Source organism: Callithrix jacchus, chromosome 7 (genome assembly GCF_049354715.1).
Source record: "Callithrix jacchus isolate 240 chromosome 7, calJac240_pri, whole genome shotgun sequence".
Lineage (NCBI taxonomy): Eukaryota > Metazoa > Chordata > Mammalia > Primates > Cebidae > Callithrix > Callithrix jacchus.
In genome coordinates this window covers 70,332,590-70,356,943 of record NC_133508.1, presented here as the reverse complement: position 1 = coordinate 70,356,943, position 24,354 = coordinate 70,332,590, and the positions used below count along the sequence as shown (strand labels likewise).

The following is a 24,354-nucleotide window of genomic DNA, read 5'->3' as shown; positions in this document are numbered from 1 at the left end:
CACATTTATTCTCTCATGATGTAGAGCCTGGCAGCCTGAAATCAAGGCTCAGCAGGGCCATGGCTCCCACTCTGGGTAGAATCCTCCCCCGCCTCTTCCTAGCTTCTGGTAATGGCTTGAGTCCTTGCTGTTTCTTGGCTGTAGCGGCATCACTCCAATCTTAGCCTTTGTCATCACACATGTTCCTGTGTGTCTCTCTGTCTTCTTCTTATAAGGACACCGGCATATTAGACTAAGGGCCCTCCTGACTCCAGTATGTCCGCATCTTAACTTGATTACATTTGCAATGACAGTTTCCAAATGAGGTCACAGTTATAAGTACCAGAAGTCAGAACTTTAGCATGTCTTTTTGGGGAACACAGTTTACCCCATAATAGGAGGCCAGCCCATACTACACTAACACTTCATACAATGATGTCTCCGGGGGTAAAGATGACAGCTATACTGAGATTTTATAAGACCAGGAGGCCATATGTCTAGGGAAGGCCAAGCAGCAGACAGAAAATACTTATGGGGTGACAGATTCTGAGTTAGGTCCTGGTTCTGTTACTTTCTAGCTCTGTGGCAGGTCATGGAACCTTTCTAGAGATCTGTTTCTTCATCTGTGAAATGGAGATAATAATACAGCGTGGGTCACAGGGGTCCTGTGAAGATGGTTAGTTTAAGAAATGTGAACATAAGAAATTACAAAGCAATTAGTGAGTAGCTTATGAGCCAGTACATAGGTGGTTCAATGAATGGGCCATTCTGGTGCATAAAGTTACACATAAGCAGCTGTGGTGCTATGAGAAGAGCACCAGACAAAACGATCAGGAGACCTTGATTCAGGTCCAAGCCCTGTCACTCACTACTTTGAAAAAGGGGAATGGAGATGGATGCAAAGTTTCTAAGTTTTCTCCCATTTCAGAAATTCTATGGATGTTCAGCAGTGAATGTTCCCAAAAGCAGAGAGGAATGATCCCATGTCATCTGCATGCCCTTAATCTGTCCATATTTTGCCAATGGTTTAGATAAAACATAAATAGTGTGAACATGAAAGGGATGACAACACCAGTCAGGAAACAGACTGCAGAAAGATCTGGGTGGGGTAGAGCTGGTGGCTAAATTAGTAGAATAAGATAAAGTGGAAATAAAGATCAAGTCATGATTTAAGACTTTAAAAAAAAATTAGCTACTGGAATTTATCCCAGGAAGTTGGTTGTGCTTTATCTTGCCCTGATCAGGCACCAGAGAATTGAGCTTAGATGTGGGAACCTCAGCTTGGGATAGATAAGGAGAGGATTTAAGCCAATTCCCATAAGAAATGTTGATGACCCCCTCAATGTTTATTCAGGGGAGGAAATGGACTCCGGAGACTTGAGAGCTGTGTCCAGATACTTGAAGGGCTTTCATGTTGGAAAGAGGAATTAGATGCGTTTGGTGTGATTTCGTTGGAAAAGAAAGGGGCATAACACTTTTTGAAAGTCTACTATGTGACAGAGCTTTATGTTCATTATCTCAGGCTTTTCACAGTGTCCTGCAAAGACCTGGGGTACCCTCCAGGGACCTCCATGATGGGGCAGAGCATGCTCAGGGTGGAGGGCTCTGACCACCCTGCCTCTGTTTCTTCTCCTTTCTTCTCTTTTGCTCTTTTCAGCCTTCTTTTAAGGGAGGATTCATAGCTAACCACTAGTTTGAAAGACATTACTTCATCTCATTCAATGCTTACAATGATACAATGGCTGCTATTTTATAGATGAGGAATTTGAGACTCAGAGGGGTGAAGTAATCTGCCTGAGGTTACACAGAAGCATGGGAAGTAGCTGAGCTGGGATTTGAGCTCATGTCTTCCTGGCTTCAGAAGCCCATGGATTTTCCCCCTGTACCAGAAGCCTCCCAAGGTTACATAATTTCAATTCCTTTTAAAATCTTTATAGAAGGCAAAGCTTTGCCCCAAACAAATAGACCATGTATCATGAGCCTGGATTCCGTGTCACTAGAGGCTGGGGATTTTGTTCACTAGTTCATTTGTCCATTTCACATAGCCAGTATTGGCTAAGTTTTTGTTATGTGACCAATGCTATGCTAGGTGCCGTGATTATAATAGCTAGCAGCCTAGATGTAACCTAAATGCATACACTGTGTTAATGCTGGTCATGGACTAGGTGACAGCAGGACTTCTCCTTGGAGCTGTGACAAATTAGGAAGGAGAGTCTCAGAGTTTAGAGACATGGCTAACCTATAGGGACTATGTCAGTTTCTGTGCACAGAGGAAATGGGTTCTAGGAAAATAGCACAGACTCTGGAATTGCATCAGACCTGGTAAATTCCAGTGTGGTCCCTGCTGTGTCACATTGAGAGAGGTTTGTGGTCTCTCTGAGCCTCAGTTTCCCCGCTTGTGCAATGGAAATAATCATAATGCGAACCTTAGAGCATTGTTATGAGAGTGACATGAGATCTTAAAGCTCTTTGCACATTGCCTGGCACAGGGATGGTGTCTTCCCCTGGGGGCGTCACCAAAGTTTCTCTCCAGCCAAACCTTCCACCTGGAGGCCTCGTAGTGTGTTGGAACCTGGTTCAGTGAGAACTCCAGGGGCCAAATTAGGTGAGCCACCTTTTAGTTTTAGGTCCCTTCCATCTTTGACTTTCTATTTGCAGGGCAAAGCCCATCATTCTCACATCTTCCTGGTTCAGAGCCCCCTCTACTATAAAAAGGTGGGTGCATTGAGTCCCTAGTACCCCAATGTGACTCCCTGTCCTTGCCCATTCTGCTCCCTGGGCTCCTCTCACCTCAGCCTCCTGGTTTTCTTTTACCTCTCTGGCTGCTCCTTCACAGCTCCTCCATGGCTTCCCCATTGCCCCTCAGGGTCTGTCCTCAGCCTTCAGTCCTCTTATTCTAGAACCTTCTGCCATTGATCACGTGTACTCCCATAGTTTCAGCCTCAACCCAAACTCTGATGACTTCCACATCTGTTCTCCACTTGCATTTCAGTCTTCCTGTTACACATTTTGATATGGCTTCCCTCTCAGCTCTCTCAAACCCAACCTACCTGTATAGTCTGCTGACATAACAAAATGCCAAAACTGGATGGTTTACATTGGCAGCAACTCTGTTTTCAAGTAAGGATTATTCGGGGGAGGAAATGGACTCCGGAGACTTGAGAGCTGTGTCCAGATACTTGAAGGGCTTTCATGTGGGAAAGAGGAATTAGATGCATTTGGTGTGATTTCGTTTTACAGGTACCAGGAGTCAGAATTTTACATTTACAGGTACCAGGAGTCAGAATTTTACACTTACAGGTACCAGGAGTCAGAATTTTAACATGTCTTTCTGGGGGACACAGTTCACCCCATAACAGGAGGCCAGTCCCTCTTTCCTATACTATTACTGTCATAGCTTGATGTCCCCTGGGGTAAAGATGACAGTTGTACTGTTTTAAGAATAGGAGGCCATGTGTCTAGAGAAGGCAGAATAGCACCCTGTTTTCTCACCGTTCTAGAGGCTAGAAGTCCAAGTTCAAGGATTTGGCCAATTTGGTTTCTGATGAGGGCTTTCTTCCTGGCTTACAGACAGCCATCTTCTCACCATGGCCTTGCACAGGCTTTCCTAGGTGCATGCACACACAGGAGAGAGAGAGGCACAGACACACACACACACAAACACACACACACACACACACACACACTGTGAGCGCTTGAGCCTTGTTTCTTCTTATAAAAACATCCATCCTATCAGATTAGGGCCCTGCCCTTATGACCTCATTTAACCTTAATTACTTACTTCCTTAGAGGCCCCATCTTCAAATACGGTCATACTATGGGTTAAGAGCCTCAATACGTAAATTTCAGGGGACTACGGGAACACATAAGTTCAGTCCGTAACACCATCCAAAATCAAGCTTTCCATCTCTGCCCCCATGCCCATGACCTGCACCTGCGTACCTCATCTTTATGAACAACAGCACTGCCATCTATTCCATCGCTAGGCCTCATCTCTACCTCCTCTTTTTTCCATTCCCCACCTCTGACTCCGCTCCCAGATTCTGTCAGTTTTCCGCCTCCCAATTCTCTTTCACTGCCGAGTTGAGTCCCTCCCTCATCACCACTCACTTGAATAACAGCAGTCTTCCCAACCAGCATCTCTGGCTCTAGTCCTCTTGCTCCCATCTACCCATCTGCCACATGGAGCAGTGGTCTTCCGAGAATCCAAATCTGGTACAGTTTTCTCCTACTTAAAAAAAATGACAACTTCTCATTGATTTTAGGATAAAGTATAATAGTTTCTGCATGACAACCAAAGTTCTCCATAATAATAATTCCACCAAGTTCTGGTCTCTATGAATCCATTCAAGACAAAAATCTCTCCAGTCCTATAGGGCATTGTTTAGTGCCTGGCACAGGATACATGCTCAGAAAACTTGTAGAATTAAATCATAATGAGGCTCTACTCAGTCACCCTCCTCGGCACCCTCTCAATTCGCTTTTGGTCCACTTTACCACCATCCTGGTGCACAGATGCCAAAAGCCCATGCATCCTCTATTGTCCTTGTAGGATTTGGGGTTGGGCAAACCCAATTTATAATCAGGCTCTTCCTTTGACTCCATGTGCCACTCCCTCCTCATCAGTGAGCCTAAATTTCCTAATCTGTGAAGAGGGGCTGATGAATGGTTATCTTTCTGGGGTCTCGTGAGAATTCAGGATAGTGAAGCACCCAGCATAGGGCCTGGCACTTAGTAAATGCTCAGTTGGAAGTTTACTACCTTCTCTGCTCTCCCAGGCCTGCAGCTCTTCTTCCAACCTACATCATTGCCCAAAGCTTCAGAATTACCTCTGCCTCCATTTTAGCCCCCCTGTTATTCCAGCTCCTGAGGAGTTCCACAGAGGATAAACATTTTGACTCAGGGATGGGTGGAGGTTGGGGGAGTAGCTGGGATGCATGCCATTCCCATAGAATGGGCATGAGGCATCTGAGGGCAGAGACCTCCCATTTCCATCATTTCCACCCATCTCCCAGGCACACTTGTCTACATAATCATCAATACCCACTCTGTCCCAATTTGAACAGAGGGATACAACCTTAGGGGCAGGCAGGTGGCACTCCAGTATCATCCCTTCCTCCTTATTGAAAGCATGAGCCTGGTGAGAAAATTGGGGCATTTGTTTCCCAGAAATCCCTCCAGTTCTGCTTGTCACAATCCCAGGTCGGGGTGGGGGAGGGGACTCCTGATCTGTCAATATCTGAGCACTCTGAGCGAGTCTCCCTCCATGGGGGCGGCCAGCTGTGGGAAATGCATTCATAGTTGCAATTTCTTTGCTTCCCAGTAGAACAAGAAATATTTAAGGAACAGGCAATTAGCACTTACCAGAAACATTATAAAATTACATACAACTTGCTAACAAGTTTTAGCATCAATCTGGAAGTCTCCTTGCTTCCCTGCTGGAGTCTGGAATCTGGCAGCTTAATGCTAAGTCTGGGAGGCTGGGCCAGGGGAGGAAGAAGCTGGGACCTGGGCCCTGCAGACATGAAGGAGTAGGGCAGGAGAGATTATGCAGAGGGGGTGTCCAACAGTCCAGGGCACTTGTGTGGAAACGAGCTCATCTGTTTGTTCAACATTTTCTAAGGCCCTATGACGTGTTGCAGACAGTGTTCAGGACACTGAGGCTACAAGGATAGCAAGGCAGTCTCTGCCTTCACCTAATTCATAGTCCACTTGCAGTAGCATAGAACAAGTGCTAGAAGACAGGGAAATACAAAGGAGGGGCAGCTAATCTTGCTTAAGGGCATCAGGGAATCTCTCTGGAGGAGGTGATGTCTGAAACTGAAACTTGCTTGAAGGACGAAAAGGAGTTTGTCAGACATCCCTGAGAGAGGAAACAAGTGGGCTTAGAAAGCTGTCATGCAGATAAGACTGAGGTTATAACCTCAGTAGAAATAAAGTTTCAGAGCAGGTTGGGGAGAAGAGGGCCAAGACTCGCTCTCTGCAGGCAGTGCCACACCCCCTTCTTCAGAACTTCACTCCATTGGTGGGTGCCACTGAGCCCCCTGGAGCCAGACTTCAAAGGAGGCCGCGGGCAACTAACCAGCATCACTGACCACTCCCTCTAGGACACCACCTTTCCTCTTGTCAGATGCCAAGCACATGGCTATTTCCAGCCTCTCTTCTGTTATTTTCAGTACACCTCTACTTCTTGTCTTTTCCCCATAAGCTGGAAGGCCCAAACCTTCCAACTTTGGCCAAGAGTATCACCAACATGTTCGTAAGACACTCACTGAGTTTCTATGATACCTCTAATGGTTTTTCAGGCACTGGGAGCCAAAGTTGAGCTGGATACAAGCAGCAGCTGCCTCTTCTCAAAAAGTCCCAGTAGGAGCCAGTCTGTTCTAGCCCCTGGAGGCTGGGCTGGCAAACAGCAGAGGATGCTGCCGTACTAAAATTTGGCAGGAAGTAATTTGTCAATGAGATGTGCTCTCTAAATACATAGCTTTTGCAAATGGTAAGCTTCAGTTTGGGGCTAATGCAGACAGCTTGGAGGCTACTTCCATGTCCTTTGTTTCTAGCCTCCTTTGGCTGGTGACAGACTCATGACAGTGTTATGGAGGAAGGAGATGGGGAGGGAGGAATGTCACCCACTTCATCCAGCCATACCTCCATTCCACTTGTGGAAACTGTGTACAGAAAGACATCAGTCCCCAGAGGTGCACATATAGATGTGGGGACTCTCACCTCCTGGTGCCCTTCGTATCATCAGAAGTAGAAAAGCAGAGTGGGGTGTGATTGTGAGGCAATCCAGGTGGTCTGGGTGTGCCCACAGGGTGATCCTAATGTACCACAGAGATCCTGGTCACTCACTAAGAGTTTGTGCTGATTCAACAAGTCTGAGCACAAGTATGCATAAGGCACTGGGCTTGGTTTTAGAGATACAAAGGGTGGAAGGGATGGGACCTCCGGCTCTGAGGAGCTAACAACCCACAGGATGGAGCTTAAATGACTTATCACTTATCGAACCAGGCCCTTCAAGTTCTCCCTCCAACCATCTCTCTGGCCTCTTCTCTCTTCATCACCTGAGCTTCCTGCCACACTGAGCGTCCCGCCACACTGAGCCTCCCGCCACACTGAGCATCCTGCCACACTGAACCTCCCGCATCCTGCCACACTGACCTTCCCGCCACACTGAGCGTCCCGCCACACTGACCTTCCCGCCACACTGAGCGTCCCGCCACACTTAGCCTCCCGCCACACTGAGCGTCTAACCACACTGAGCCTCTAACCACACTGAGCCTCCAACCACACTGAGCCTCCCACCACACTGACCTTCCCACCACACTGAGCCTCCCACCACACTGAGCCTCCAACCACACTGACCTTCCCACCACACTGAGCCTCCAACCACACTGAGCCTCCAACCACACTGAGCCTCCCACCACACTGAGCCTCCAACCACACTGAGCCTCCCACCACACTGAGCTTCTTCCCACCACACTGAGCTTCCCACCACACTGAGCTTCTAGCTCTTCTCCAGACTCTACATTCTTATCCTCCATTTCTCCTTTCCTGCTACTTTCCTTCCTCTCCTCCATCCTCCCCTCATCATTCCTCAAAGGTTTATTGAATACCCCCTCTGTGCCTTGTACTTCACTAAAAAAGCTGGGATGTAGACATTTTAAAAAGCATTGGCTTGGTCCTCAAGAAACTTACCAATTAACAGTGGGAAACACACACCCAAAACTGCAGCACCCGTTGCTATAACAACAGAAATGTCCTAGGGGGCTGGGAGTGAGAGAGAAAGAGCTCCTAAGGCTGCCTGGGCAATTCAAAAGAAGGTCCCAGAGGGAAACACACTTGCACTGACTCTGAAAGATGATTCTTTGTCTGGCAGACAAGTAAGGGGTGCTCATTTCAGGAAGAGAGGATGGCAGGTGCCACTTGAGAGCCATGTGAGGGGCGGCTGGGCTCTGCAAACAGCAGCAACAATAACACTGAGGAAATAGGGCTAGTCACTGGTTACACACTGCATGATGGTCATTTTGACAATTATCTTGTGTACAGAAGCTCACTTAATCCTCATAACAACCTTGTTGTTGATGCCTTTTCCATTTTACAGATGACAAAACTAAGGCTCAGAGAAAATAAGGCACATGCCCAGGGTCCTTTCCTTAGTATCGGAGCCAGGATTCAGCTCCTGGGCTTTGTGATGCCAGAGCTCTAGCCACTGACCTATCCTCTCTCCCTACAGATCACTCAGTGCTGTTTCATGTAAATCTCAAGGTCGCTGATGGCCAAAGAGCAGGCTGGGGTGGGAGGGGTAGAGGGTCCCGCCATGCTGAGGAGTTAGGGTTTTAGTCTGTGGGTGTGGGGAAGCTGTGAAAGGTTCAGTGATCAGGGGATAGTAATCATCAGATTCTTATATCTGAGTGAGCTTGTGCTGCTTTGTGGGTACGATACAGAGGGAAGAGCCAGGGACACCATAGGCTGCTACTGGTATCCAGATAAGGAGTTGCAAGGGCTGAACTCAGGCAGGGAGAGACGGGGTGGAGAGCAAAGGGCTCTTCTGGGTGTGTGGGAGGAGGAGTCAACAGGAGGGGACTAACGAGAGCTGAGGGAGAAGGACAGGGCAGAATACAGGCTGACTCCCAGATTTGAACAACCTCTAAGAAGCCTGTATAGTGCTCCCAGCCAGAGGCCTGAGCTGCCCCTTCTCCTATCACCCAAGTCATGTGGTCAGGTCTGCATCTTCTCCATTGCCTCTGTCATTTGTATTGGAATTATGTTCATACCCACCTGACTATGAGTTCTCCAGGGGCAGGGGCCATGGGGAAGGCAACTCTATACCTTTAGTGTTTAGTGTGGCATTTGGCATGGTTTCAATGCAAAATATTAGCTAAGTTCATACATTAAACACAGTATTCTCTGTGTTCCAGGGACTGCTAAGTGCCAGGTACACAATGATCAAAAATACATAATGGATGCCTGCCTTCATGGGACTTACATTCTAGGGGATGGGAGTGAGGGGGGCTGGGTGGTGAATCAGGTTGTCCTCAATGCCCAACCAGAGCTCCAGAAGGACAAATTTTCATCCTTTTATTCACTGTGATACCCTCAATGTCTAAATAGCAACCAATAAAATGCCTGTTGAATGGACAGATGTGTAGTTACAAGGGGCATCATTGCTAGAAAGGGAAGGGATGCCAGGATGGGAGGATTGCTTAAGCCCGGGAGTTCGAGGCTGCAGTGAGCTGTGATGGCACCACTGCACTCCAGTCTGGGCAACAGAGCAGGACCCTGTCTCAAAATAAAAAAATAAATAGATGGGGTGCAAAGAAAGAAAAGAAAAAGAAATAGATAAGATCTAAGATGTGTGGTCAAGGAAAGTGTTTTGGAGGAGGTAACATTTTAAGCCAAATTCTGTTAATGTGAGGCATTAGTCATGCCAAAGGAAGAGGAGGGGGAAGCTCACAATAGGGTAACAATGAGTGAAGGAGCCAGTGAAGCCCCCAGCCTCATACGAAAGGCAACAAATCCTCGTCTTCCTCCAAGTGGTGCCTCTCCTCTTGGAGCACCTCAAATAGTCAGTGAATTTATAGAAGCACATGATGCAGTCTCTTCTGCATGGACATTGTCATAAAAGACGATTCCAATTTGGTATTAGACATGGAAAAACCTGGGGAGAAGAGTGAAGTTGATCACAGTTGATGGGAATAAAACAGCCGAGAAAGGGGAAAGCATATATGCTGACTGGCAGAGCTCAGTCATGATGGACTTCTGAGGCATCTCAAAAGCAATCATCTCATGTTTCCCAGTTTGCTTTTGGTAGGCAAAAGGAGAGAGACAGGAGAAACACTCATAAAACAGAATTATATTAAATCAGATAACAGGAAATTGCATGTGTGATTTTTCCACAAATCAAAATCCATTTATCTATTTGCAATTCTGGGTCTTGAAGTCAGACTTGTTCAGCACCTAACCAGAAGTGCCAAGGTCAAACACCTTTCAGGCAGGGCAGCAGAACACAGGGAGCCCTTTGCAGAAAGACAAGGGCCTTGGTCCCTGTGTTCCCAGCAGGAGTTGACTCTGAGCTTGGAGAGAAGGCTTAGGCCAGGACAGGAAGTATCAAAGGGAGAGAAGCCAGCCAGCAGCCCCCTCTGCCTTCCTGGAAGGAGCTCCCAAACTCTCACCCTACCCTGCTCTGTTCTTCCTATCCCTTCCACCCAATATTGGTTTTCTGGGCAACACATCCATCCCCCATGCCTTGGAACTCTTTACCAAATTCTCCCTTGAACCTGAGTTGCCATGAAGTCACCACAATTCTAGCCCTCTGCAGTGCTAGCAGCTCACTTCCCCACACCCGATGAACTTCACCTTGAGAAGAGCTCGTATGCGCACTTGCCAATGCCCTTCCACCCATGTGTAAACCTGGGAAGGGGTTTGCCCTTTGACCTTCTGCTGTCTCCAGCTCTGACACTTTCTACCCTTCCTCATCACAGTCACTGGTCTCCTCCTCCCTACTTGCCATCACCTTACCTCTCAGGTCTTGACCTTCTCGCTTCTTTTCAGTGCACTTCACCCTGGCTGCGCTGGACCTCATCCTCAAGCATCTCTGAAATCTCAACTCCACATACTTCAGCTTTTTCACATGACACTCCCTCTACTCCTGCCCGTCATCCCTTCCCAACCCCTGTTTCCCCCATCACCTCCTGTTTCCTTTACCTCTTTCCTTCTTTATCCTAAGCCCCTTGGATAACACTTTAGCCATTCTTTTAACAACATCTCCAGCTCCTTTGCCCCATTGTCTTCCATTTCTCCAAGCCCAGTCCCCCCTCACTCAGTCAATCCTCCTCCTACACCTTTCTCTACTTCTACAGGAACCAAGTGGCCTAGGGCTGCTGGGACAAGTCATACAGCCCTGCTGGGTGGTGTCTCTGCAAATGAGTCATCTGCACCCTCAGCAGGCCCCAGAGGTGAATGGCAATGCATCTAGGCCTGATATCCTCTTCTCCAGAGTGACAGCTTCAGACATTCTTGTCACAACAAGTCCTTTTCCCATGGCATGTCCCTCACCTTCAGCAAAGACTGTGACTTCCTCCACTTAGAAAATAGAGCCTGTGTCATCATAGGATCTCCCTCAGTCTCCTGCCACCCTACCTGAAAACTCACTGCCACCACCTCTTCCCTCTCTACTGTGGTCTTGAGGGAAGGAGAATCCCAAATCCCTCTTTGTCTCTAAGGCCAGGCCTCCACCGTGCTCTCAGTCCCACGCCTTCCTCCTTCTCTGGAGCCCCTGTGGGGGATGTTCCCCATTTCTCCTCCAAATCTCCAGCTAACAATTCTATACATTTTCCCCCCAACCCCTTTGTTCTTCTCTAGCATTTCAATATGGTCAAGTTTCTCCTGCATTTAATGACTTTAACCACTCCCACCCAGGCCATATGCTTCATGAGCTGCTCCCTAATTTCTCTGGATAGAGAGCTATCATCTTTGTCTTCTCCTGTTGGGTGTTGGCCCCATCCATACACACAATTCTGCCAGTATCAGTATGACCTCCTTTTGCTAACCTGTTTTTCAATCCTATATAAACTTCCTTGAAGCATTTGAGACTGTTGATCTCCTTCTTGAAACTCATTTTCTAAGCTCCTGTGACCCCGCTCTCCCAGTCTAGCATTCTGCTGGTCCCTACCTGGCCCCTAACTGTCCTGTCCTGGACCCACATCCCTTCTCTCTCTCCTTGGGTCATTTCATCTTCCTCATGGCTTCTTTTATCATCTGCAAGCTGAATTTCTAGATCAGACTTCTCTCTTGAACTTAAGACCCATGTAGCCACTTCCTGCTAGATATTTCCATTTGGAGGTCCCACTAGCACCTCAGAACTCAGCCAGCAAGCCCTACTGATGATCCTCCATTCAGACCTACATCTCTTCCTGCATTCTTGTCTCAGAGAGAGCACACCCAAGTGCCCAGACCAGGCACTTACAGAACTAAAAGTTAGCTGTGACAATAACTATTGAGTAGCTTTTGTCACTCCTATATTGCAGTCCTACAAGCAGTCTTACCTCTGGAACTTGGCAAGGGTTCTTCCCTCCATCTAAGGCCCTTCCCCTCCTTCTCACCTGCTGTTCCTTTCACCTTCCTGGCTCTTCCATAGCCTTAAGGCTTGGAACCTTGCCTTGGACACCACCTCCTCCTAGAAGCCTTTCCTGACCCAGAGCTGGGACTAGTGTCAGATGAGCAGGGCACTCATGGACACAAAATGTAAGTGATGGGGAAAAAACTCAGCAGTTAGAATAAATAAACCTTAATGCAAATTTTTTAAACAAATTAATATCCATGCAAAACATCCATGTTAAAACATATCAACATTTGAATCAAAGACGGGTTCTGACAGTGCCGATACCTCACTTGGTGATACCAGTGAGGTGAGTCATCTGAGTATAGGGTTGGATTCTTTATTTTCAATGTTGTTATTTGCTTTCATTGTGAATTGGATTTATGGCATTAATTGTGATTTTTCTAAAAACCATATTGCACTAAGATGTTATTTGTCATGATAACTGAGATTTTGGTGCCCCCTGAAATTTTGTAGATGAGGTTAGTACTTCCCTCTCCACACCCTATTTCCAGACTGATCCTCCAAGTTTGAATTAGGTGCTTCTTTTATGTGCATCCATAGCACCAATCCCCTATATCATAATCACCTGTTTCCTTGTCTGCTCACTTCTTGAGGGCAGAGACCATATCCAGATGTCAAGGGTCTAGCACAGCAACTGGCACACAGTAGGTGCTCCTTGCCTTGTGTTTAAATGGGTGCCTGTGATTGCATGAGGGTAGGCGAAAGTGGATGGGTGGGTGGATATAGGCATGTGTGTAGGGCTGTGCCTGCACAATGGGAGGGCTGGGCAGATTCCTTCCTCCCCCTGAGGACACTTGTTCTTTTAGGCCAATCTTAGCCTCAGACTAGCTGCTGTGGGCCAGAACACAGGCCCACACACCCCACATGCATATCTCCTGAAGCAATGGTGGGGCCTCACTGGGAAACCTTATATCTGGGTTCTGCCCCCTGGCACCAGGAAGGATTCAGCTCAGTCTTCAAATGCTGTGTAACTTTCACCAGGTCTCAGAATGCCTGCAGTGACAGCCCTCACACCCCAGGCTCTCACATCACAGAGAGCATGTCTGGGGCATCTGGAGCAGGTGGGTCCTGCTGCTTACTTCTCCATGTTGCCTTATCACAGGGGCCCCTTCTTCTTTCCTTCTTTCCCAGATGCTCTGGGGCTCTGGGACCTGGAGCAAGGGGACCATGTTCCTGGAATGGCTCAGTGTATCCCCTTCCCCATCCCTAAGCATGAGCAAAGCCAGCTACAGAAGGGGTTCAGCTGTGTTTTCAGCAGGTATACTTATAGAGTGTGAGGCCAAGGGGACATGTGAGGTGAGAGGCAAGTAGGCTGACTTACACTTGAGATGTTTCACACCTGGCACATGGTCACACAGACTCCTCTGCACAAGGGGGAGGACCCTTGTTGCTTGACTTAGATCACACACATACACACACACACATACACACACACACACACACACACACACACACACACACACAATCCCAGCCATAGAATGCCTTGTCCTGTCTGCTCTCAGTTCAAGGCTGGCATCCTTCATTTTGGAGTAACATGAATGCAACAGTCAAGAGCCTGCTCATAAAAGGCAGTGCCTGAAACTGATGGGCAACCCTGACCAGCCCACAGAAGCCCCACAGTGTGGTATGAAAGCCTTCGCAGAATCATCTCTGTCAGGAGCACACCCACCAACTTCAGGACTGTGGCGCCTGACAGCCCACAATGGTGTCTACAGAACAGGCAGGGTCCCTTTGTCCTGAGAATCCTGAGAAGGTGTCCAAAAAACTCCCCTGATGACTCTGGCCCCTCTCTCCCAAGTCTCAGGACTCATGCAGTCCTCACTCACCATCTGGTACTGGCTTTTTGACTTCCTATCTGTCCTGCAGAAAGCCCTTCTCCCTGAAAACAACTCCTCCCCTTCCCTCTTCTTCCTTCTCCCCTCCACCACCCCCTCCTCCTTGTCCATCTCTCAAAGCATTAAGCACAGGATGAGTGGAAGTGGGGGTGACTCCAGAGGAAGCTCCAGAGGCTTGGCCAGGACATACTCCTTTCCAAAAGCATCTGGGTCCTGACTGCCTCTCCAGTGAGGTAGCCGGCCCATCATGCCCACCCAGAGCTGTCTCAGGGAACCCACTCCATGTCTGACTCACAACTGTTGACTCAAGTGAACTTTCAAAGGATCCTCAATGAGTCATTTGTTTCATTTTACCTGCTACCATCTCAAATTGAATTAAGGAAACATCTCCATGAAAGTGCTTCCACATCAGCAGGTGGTAAACATTTATTCTCATTTAATCTCTGGTTTGGGAAAAAGGTAGCAAAGCCTCAGCTGCTGTGTTATCTCGCACTTGCCTTTGCTGCTCAGAAATGGACTGTAGTTGAGATCTGTCATGTGACATTAGCAGTTCAGGTCATGTCAGGTCAGGTTCAGTGAGGAAGTCTCCAAAGACTTCAAATGCTATGGAACTTGTTGCTCCTGGGACAGGTAACCTGTGAAGAATGTAGACACACCTTCTCCCAGTGAAAACATCCAAGTATCTAGAACACTTCATGCAGAAACAGAGTCTCTGGCACTTGATAGCTGGAAGCCCATCCATCCTAGGATGCTGCAATGAAACAGGACATTGCAGGATTTCTCATGAATCTCATTTCTTTTAAGAACATTGAGTCCTACCTGTGTCACTCTGAGCACTGACTTATGGTAGAAGGGCAGCAGAGCATGTCATGTGAACCATCAGCTCCAAAAGAGGTATAAAGTCACCTTTTGTCTCTGTTTTCTCATCTTCCTGTCTTTCAGAGATCGAGCAGGGCAGTTGCGGTGACCCTGGCATACCTGCGTATGGCCAGAGGGAAGGCTCCCGGTTTCGCCACGGTGACACACTCAAGTTTGAGTGCCAGCCCGCCTTCGAGCTGGTGGGGCAGAAGGCAATCACATGCCAAAAGAATAACCAATGGTCGGCTAAGAAACCAGGCTGCGTGTGTAAGTGAGCAGGGAGGAGGCCATGCCAGGGTCTTCACCAAGAAGCAAGGGCCCATTTCCTAGCTAGTCCAGGGGCCCCATCCCTGGAAACCTTGCAGGTTGTAACAGCAGGTACACTCTGGTTAGTTTATTCTACTCCTCGGAACATTGCTGGTCGGGTCCTCATTTCTGGCAGCAATGTCGACTATAGTACTGAGAATGAGTGCTCTTGACATTTGGGGATGTTCTTCAACACCATCTTACCCTTCTTGTTGATCCTTAAGAGCAAGGAGAGACCACTGGGGTTTAGCCCACCAGGCTCAGACCCAGACATCTCCTGCTCACCCTCACTGCCACCACTGACAATTAAGCAGAGTGGAAGGGACTGGCAAGTTTGTAAGATCGTAGACACCACCAGCCTCCAGTGCTGTGGGAAACTGGCCTTGCCAGGATATAAACAGTTTCCTAAAAATGCTTCATCTCTTATTGGATTTAGGGAGGGATGAGGGATCAAGCTATCTTTGGACTGTTGATCTTTTGGGGAAAGGGTTGGAGTTGAGTGGTCTGTTCTGTGGAGATAACAAAGAAGCCTTTCTTCCTTCCTCTTGAATGGCCTGACCATACTTTGCATCACAAATGATATCTTAAGTCTTCAGTCGCCGTGGGATTGGCAAGGATGAGGGTCTGTGTGTAGCCAAGGGAGGCCCCGGCATGGTCCTGTTGGAAAATCAAAGGTTCCAGCTTCTCTGGGCTGTCACCTCTTCTCCCATCCCTCGTCACTCCACCTCCTCCATCTCTCTCCATGTGCTTCTCTCAGGGAAAGGCAGGCAGCCTAACCCTCAGATCCTTCATCTGCCTCAGTGGCATACTTGGTACCTCAAGTTTCACATGCCAGAGATCGGTGATCCCTCAGGGCTTGGGGAGGAATAGCCTGGGAGACTGTCAGGGTCTCTGTGATGACTGAGAGTTTGGTGTATGAGTTGATGAGTAGGGATGTACCATGGTGATGCTACTTTTAAAATGAAAAAAAAAATCACTTTATCTGATAAAGCATTTTGATGACTTCTGAGTTTATTTATGTCAAAAGTCTTGAGAGGTTTAAAGATCAAATCACCCTTAAATACACATTGAACAAATCACCCTTATTGAAAAAAAATAAATTGCACAATACCTGCCCATCTCTGTTCCCCACTGTGGTTAGAATATAGAGCCCAACAGCATTAGCCATGTAGCATGCTGGGAGCCACGAAGACCTGGAGGAGCAGGGAGCAGCTCAGGGCAGGCAAACACAGAGACTCTGCCCGTTGCAGAGACCAACCCCAGGGACGGGTGCACAGGGCAGGGCTCTGCAGAGGCAGGGCCTAAGAAAATAAAGGTACACACAGTGGGAACCCCAGGTGCCATGGGGACTCTGAAATCCATGTAGATAAAACAAGGCAGAGAGAAATGGAGGAGGATCTAGCTTCAGCAACAAAGAGATGGGAGGATTGACATGGGAAGCAGGACCAGCCAGCCTCTTAAGTTTCTCTGCTCCCCAAGCTGAAAGAGGCAGGTAGCAGAATGCCACCTGAGGGGCTGATGCTCAACCCCTCCAAGAGTTTACTTGGCCTTTTGGCTCTTAGGAGCAGGTTTAGAACATCTTTGTAAAACTTTCACGAAGGGCAGAAGACCTCGAAGTGCTGCCCAGCAGGTCCTTGGTGTCCATGAGCAGGGCTGGCAGCCTCCAATGAACTGGGCACTGCTTGCAAACAGCTGAGAAGGAAAGAGAATAGAGCTGTCCCAGCAAGTTTGTGACAGTGCTCCCTGTGGTTTAAAACAAGGATAGGGGACTGAGGCTTATGGATGAGAGCTGTGAAGCAGGTACTCTGGGGAGATGACATGGCATTTCTTCTTCTAGACAATTCTGGGTAGAGCAGGATGACATCCCCAGGCACTTTCATCACTCAGGTGTTTCTGGACATTGGAGAATAACAGGACACAGCTTGAGTCTCAGGGATCCTGGCTTCCATGGAGGAAGCCAGAGGGAACCAACCAGCCCCATGCCTTTGCAGCATATAGCGAGGTCACATTTGCATTTCATTAAGGTGAGGGACTTCCATCTGCCCACTCTCTACTGAGTGCCCAGCAGGTAAACTTTTATAGGTCCTGGGATTTGCCCTCAGGGAGCTCATAGTCCAATCAGTAGAGACAGTATGGTGATAAGAACGGCCTGGTACACTGAGATAGATGACTTTGGTTTCAAAATCCGGAGTTTCTTAGTTCTAGCTCAGTTTGGTGGCTAAAGCCAGGGCATCTCCTCTTTAGATTTTCATTTACTGACCTATCCAGTAGGGTTGCACTCCATTCTGGCTCTAAAAATTCTAACCCTCTATGATCATATTTATAGAAAAAGATCGCTATGATGTGAATAGTCCCCACATCTCCCACAATATATACCTGGAAGCTACTTTGAAAGTGGATCATTATAGAGCAAGTCATACTTTGATTAACGGACAGTGTCAAACTTTGGTGTTCTGCTCTTAACTCTAGATCAAATGTATTACGGTGTTATCAGTAGAAAAGGGACAACGAATGTCTATAAAAATATAAAATAGTAAGGTTGGTCTCTATGTTTTATAAAGTGCTCATAAATGTATATATAAAAGCTCCTCTAGCAAGTCATTAAGTCCCCTAAATTTTACAATACATTAGTCACAATAAATATTAATACAATACTCGGCAAACAATACTGCCCTTTCCTTATTGGGAAATAGAAAGGGATTGGGGATATTATTTCAATGGCTCAAATTTCTTTGAGCAGTTGTCTGAAGAGGTACAAAGCATTGTATTGTTCTTCTCTTGAAATATTTTCTTCGAAACAACTCTTTACTAGGGAATTACCCTACCAAGAATACACAAATATACCCTTCCTTCATGTTCCAAAACATTTTCTATAGCAAGCAGAGACTTCAGAATCATTTTGTTGGCTTTTGAGCTGCCCTCATAGTAGTGGATGCTCAATAGACAGTCTTTTTTAGATTCAGGTTTGTAAGAAGATGATTTATCTCACAGTGAAAAATGTTTTGAAAGAAAAGGTGGAGCCAGCTTCATTGCTCTTACTCTCTGGTTCTTAGTTAATTCATCTCCAGGGACCCCTTCTCAAAATCAATAGGAAGTAATACCAGTTTCCATCCATTCAAGCTACTGAGCACCTATCTTTCCTGTGCTGAGCACCACGCATTGGATGCAGAGTTGTTCGGTCTCTGCCTTGGAAATTTGCTCACCCTGGCTGTCATGGTGGGAAAGCATTGGCCAGCCTGCACATATTCTTTACCTTCCAGAAGCTTTGCCCATTTCACCTCCTTCCTTATCAAAGAATAGAGAACCTTTCCCATAAACCTTGTCCAGTTATTCTTCCACCACAAGAGATACAACAGGAAGGAAGATACAAATAACTCTGATGGCGGTTTGCACAATACTTGATGCTTTGTTGACAGGCTGGCAGAATGCTTCACATTTCATAAGGAAGCCAGAAAACCAATTATCAGTCCATTAGCAGCCACTTTCAAAAGAAGTTTCAAAACAGCCTTCACCAGAGATATGCCAGGAACGCATGAATGCACACTTTACTTCACCATTTTGTAAACCACCTTAAGAATATGTGAATCCTAATTGCTCAGTTCTTAAAGTATGTAGTATATGTGTGAAATGTGAAGCCAGGGATTTCTTGGATGTATACAATTTAAGTTACAAATCAGCAATCTAATCCTGAGAGGTCAAGGGAGGGATAATTAGATCCTTGGGTGCTCAGAGAAAACGTCCCAGAAGATACAAGTCTTGGGCTTTTGGAGAGTTGGAAGGGAAAGTAGGATTTTCTACACAGAGATGCTGTGGGAAATAGCCCTCTGCTAGTATCCTTCTGTCCTTTCCCCTGACTTCCTGCTTACTTCTCCCACCTTCTGCTCTGGTGACACACACACACACACACACACACACACACACACAGAATGAATTGGGTAATGGGATCTGTAAGAAGCTGGTCTCTCCCATGGACTACTACTCTAGAGTAGAGTTTCTCAACTTCAACACTATTGATATTTTGGCCCAGATAATTCCTTCTATGTGGGGCAGTCTTGTGTATTGTAGGATGTTTAACACATCTCTGTCCTCTTCCCACTAAATGCCAGTAACAACTGCCCCACATACCAGTTGTGATAGCCAAAAATATCTCTAGACATTGCCAAATGTTTCCTGGGGAAAAAAACCATCACAGATTAAGAACCACTAGTCTAAGATAACTTAGTTTTGTCAAATTCCAAATATGAAGAATCCTATGGATTTGTGTTTTAAGTGAGGCTATGATTAAAGTATGTAGCATTATGACAGTGGGAAGGCATGGGTTAGAGGAGAATGCCAATTTTATTAAATGTTCATTGGGAAAATATGATCCTCCCTACTATGTTATAGGGTATTTATTCTTTCAATTTATAGATTAAAACAAAGTTCAAAGAAATATAACTAACACGATGGCCATAGAACCATTAAATAATAGGCGGAATTTGAGCCTTAATTGACAGAGCAGTAATTTGCACCCAAGTTCCTGCTCCAAGTCCTGCACTGTCTCCACTGCACTACATTTCTAGAAGCTTAAGGATCATCTGCAAAATGTAAGGACAAGGAAGCCTTAGCACAAAAATACTAGGCCAGCATACAGAAGCCAATTGCTGGCTGAGTTATCCCCATGAAGTAACAAAGGTTGACAAGAGTTAGACAAATGTAAGGATAGATTTGTGACCCTTATTTGAACTCCATCAATATTGTATACCCCCAACATATAATATACTGGGGTTGGAACCTCTTCCTAATCTTTACTTTTTCTTATTCCTTCTACCCATTCATTTATTCATCCATCTTGATTTATTGAATACCTACTCTATACAAAGTCAGCTGCATAAAAGGGTATAACTGTTCCTGGTCAAATTCTAAACTAAAGGACCTTTGGGGATGATCCTGCTCAGGTTAAAGAGACAATCTGATGGTGCCATGCCCTATATAACGTACTATAACTCTATTTCTTGATGTATCTGGAGCTCAAGGGCCAATACTTGACATAGAATTTTGGTATGTTCTTGTATTTTTAAAATTTAAGCTAATTTAATGATTTAAATCTACAAGTTTAAAGAAAGAAAATACTCATGTTCTCTATCCCTTAAGCCAAACTGATTTCAAATTTGGCCGCTCTTTTTTTGTTCTTAGCCATCTATACACGTTTTGTGGTCTTCATCAGAGTGAACATACCATTTTGCATTCTTTGTTTTTAAGTCCATACTCTGGTGTGAATCTTACCATGTTGCTACGTGTATTTCATAGTTATCATTCTTAAAATCTATGGGTTATTCTGTCAAATGAATAAACCATGACTTATTCAACCAATTATATTCAATTATTTTACATAAGGCTATAATGAACATCTTCAGGCCTATGGCTTTCTTTTTCTTCTCTTGAATTATTTCCTTAGGATAAACTTCTAGGAGTGACATCGGATCAGGGCATGAATATTTTTATAACTGTTGATGCATACTGTTGTGTGGTTCCCCTCAAACTATTGTGTCAATTCATAATATCAGTAGCAAAAGCTATAAGATTCAGAACAAGATTCATAAAATGTGTAGTCTTTTCATCCAGAAACATAGCATGTCTCTCTTTCATGTTTATCTACTTTCACTTTTCTGAAGATAGCAACTTTGTGGTTTCCTTCATGTAGGTCGTATGTATATTACTTGCTAGTGTCACTAAACTTTGTTAGCCATCATTAAACTTCAAATATTTCTGTGGCCTTTTAAAAATTGCTAATTTAATAGCTATAAGTTTAATATATTTCTATAGCATACCTTTGTTGGCTACTGTAAAGTGCCCAATGTTAAGTGCTGTGAATTCAGAGATGAACTGGCAGTCCATGTCCTCAAGGAGTTCTCTGGATGTGGAGATAGACACCGTTATGTAAATGAAGTGGGCCCTTATGGCTTATAATTTAGTTTTTCAATGAGAAAACATTGGTAATATAAATAGATTTAAGTTCATTCTTTTATTTAACACATGTTTATTGAGTGCCTGCAATGTGGCAGGCATCATAGTGGGTGCTGAACAGAAGAGCAACAGCCCCTCTTCTCATGGGGCATAGACTTGACATCATCTCTGTTAGAATGGCTGGGCCCGAAAGGTGAGAGGCCCTGCTGGAAAATGAGACATCCAAGAAGCAGTAGTGGGTTCTGGGAGAAGCCACAGGGTTTGGGCCTATGCAAAATGATCATGTTCCGTAGATACACTGATGCACACGTAAACACCCATGCACTCATGCGCGCCCACACTGCAGTTCTGGGTGCTTGGGTTTGCAGTGGTTCCTATAGGGATTGGCTGCTGCCAAATGGATGTGAGTGAAGAAGGAAGGTGGGTTTATGGGAGCACAGTCTGGAAACAGACTGCTGGGTAGCCATGGACCAGATACATATCCCTGTTGGGGTAAAAGGGATAAAAGAGGTGTCTGGAGGACTGCCAAGATTGCCATCACAGGACACTGGATGGGGACTTTAGTCTTGGCCTTTCTTCAGCTGACCTGGGTCCAGCCCAGCCTAGAAAGGACATGGAGCATTTGCTGTTTCCAGCCCCTGTATAGCAACTACTGGTACTGACTTGTGGCTACTGGGGTGTTGGTATTTTCCTTCCCAATTGAAGGCATTCTGTCTATATAGTGTATAGAAATTCTTTGTGATATTTGATATATGTATTTTCCCAATCCCATTTTCCCTTTTTGTTTTCTATTATTCATTGTATAGTTGTTTTACATTTCTATATAGACAAATCTCTCAATATTTGTTATTTCTTTTCAAAGCTGACAAAGTTATTCTGCCATGGATCTGAGAAACATTTCATTCTATATTTGGTTGTCAGTAATTTGATTTTTTTAAATATAATTTGTTAATCCATCTGGAGTTTATTTAGATGAATGTATAATACTGTCCAAACTATTATGCAGTTTTCCAACACAATTTATTAAGTAATTCATTTCCCTTTTGATTTGAGGGAAATGAATTGTTTTATTACATACTGAATCCTCAAATGTAGTTAAGTCTATTTCTTGAGTCACCACTTTGTTCTGCTGCTCTATTTCTATCTTAGCACTGGTATTGAATAATTTTAATTGTTGTTTTATAATGTGTTCTAATATCTGGCAGAGCTAGAAACAACTCCTTCCTCCCTTAATTATTTTCTCTTTCAGAATATTCATTGTTATTCTCATCTGTTTGTTGTTCAAGATTAATTTTAGAATCACTTTGTCAGAGTAAAAAAAAAATCCTATTGGGATTTTGTGTATGCACTCCTGTTAAAATATAAATTAACTTGAAGAAAATAGGCATTTTTATAATGCACAGCCTTCATATCCAGATATATGGCATATCTCTTTTTGTTCGCCCACTTTCGTTTTTCTAAATATAACAACTCCATGGTTTTCTTCATATAGGTCACATACGTTGCTTCACATACATTGCTTGTTACCTTTGTTCTTAAAAGGCAGGTACTTTTTTCACTTCTCATCCCACCCTGACCTCAATGCCACGTGCATAGGTGGAGCATGCTCTATTTTCCCTCCCCTCCATGGCTGAAACCTAGTATTCACTGTAAACATACAATCTCAGATTTTCCATAACAAATGTAATTTCTAACATCATTTCCCTTGGCCCAGAAAATATGATCACAATAGCTAGAGTCCTTGGAAATTGCCTTTTTCAAATGATCAGAGCCAGAGTTGGGATCAGCAAAGGTTTAAATGTATCAGCCTCAGCATGGGGGATAATATTCCTCGGAACGATTTGTTATCAGGCCAGGGACCATGATCAGTGTGAGCTTCCTCTGCTTAATGTAACATTCTGCTCATTTCTCTAGGCTTCCTTCAAGGTTTCATTGACCTACAGATAGCCCCAGAAAACAAACAGGGAACTTAGGAGTCCCAGGGCACCCTCCCTCTGTTATCCAGTCCTCAAGAACCTGGATACTGAAGACCTGTGGTCTCTCTTTGCTAGTGGTGGGCAGAGCAGGGGGTGCCTGCTCTGCAGAGTACTACCAGTGATCCGAAGGGGATGTCACCTTGAGCGGAAAGTCAGGCACTATAGTCATAGCTATGAAGCATTCCAGGGCCATGGGGCAGCCTGGGAAGGGTACGCCAGAGCTGAGGGAGTCCAGGGCTGAAAGAACTGGATGAAGGAATGGCTCACAAAGGAGGCTTCTGGTGTTGCCTCTTAGAATGTACAGAGGTGGAGTCAATTCTTGTCCTACCAGGTCAGTGTAGGTTTGTTACCTTTGTTTTCAAATAGGCAGATACTTCAGGGGGGAAGGAAGATTCCAGATGGAATCAAGTCCTCACCCAAGGGAATAGGATCTACCCCTGCAGGGTATATCTCTGTCCCAGCCAGAGGTTCAGTCTCCAAAAAGAGTCTTCGGTCTCACAGCAGAGGCTAGAGAGGAAACCGTGAACCAGAACAGAAGCCCAGTTCCTAGGCTGGGGCATATGTATTGAAGAAGGGTTAGCAGGAAAGGGAGATCCAAAAACTCAGTGGGCCTGTAGGTGTGTCGGGCTTTTCACAAGCCCACCCGTTACTGGCTCTGTGCAGCCACACACACCTCACCCCACCAGTTTGTGGGGATGGAATTTCCCAATGTACCATTATGCTTAGCTGGGCTTGGCTCAAAATCTGGCTGGAAGAACCGAGCCCATGGGATACAGATCTTCAGTGTACCTGGCCAGGGTGAGATCAGGCAGACTGAAGGGATGGCTCACAAAGGAAGCCCCCAGCCTTTCCTATCAGGATGCCCAAGGAAGTAGTCAACACTTTCCCTACCAGGCCAATGTTAGTCACATACAACACTTGTTTCCTTTACATCTAAATAGGTGGGTACTTCAGGTACTTTATAGGAGAATGAAATGTCTTTGGTTAGCCCTGCCTAGTCTAAAGTAGATCCAAACCTAGCTAACCACAGGGCCATGGGCCTTTTAAAATACAGAATTCCTGGGCTACTGTCCCCCAAAATTTCAATTCACTAGGTCCAAGATAGGGCCTAGGAATTGTAGTTCTAAAAAACTCCTAGATGATCTAGACATCAGGTCATATTTCTAAACAACTAGTGTGGAACACATACTGTATGCCAGTTGCTTACAGGAAGTTTTGTGTCATTTCTGTAAGGTTTGGTCCCTTGAATTCCTATCTTGAATTCCTGTCTTGAATTCCTCTGGGCTAATGGGAAGGCTTGAGCTCTTGGATTACATCATGCCAAGATATT

At 45.6% G+C, this 24,354-nt stretch overlaps 1 protein-coding gene across 18 annotated transcripts in view; it reads left to right on the top strand.

Moving 5' to 3' along the window:
- Nucleotides 1-24,354, top strand: part of CSMD2 (CUB and Sushi multiple domains 2) — a 637,686-nt gene that overhangs the window by 375,528 nt on the left and 237,804 nt on the right. For 15 of the 18 annotated variants that reach the window (XM_078331131.1, XM_078331129.1, XM_078331127.1 and 12 more), the window contains one exon: nucleotides 14,881-15,063. The exons of the other annotated variants lie outside the window; for them this stretch is intronic. In XM_078331131.1, coding sequence (XP_078187257.1) covers nucleotides 14,881-15,063 — 183 coding nt within the window. The remainder of the gene's footprint in view (nucleotides 1-14,880; nucleotides 15,064-24,354) is intronic. 18 annotated transcript variants of the gene reach the window in all.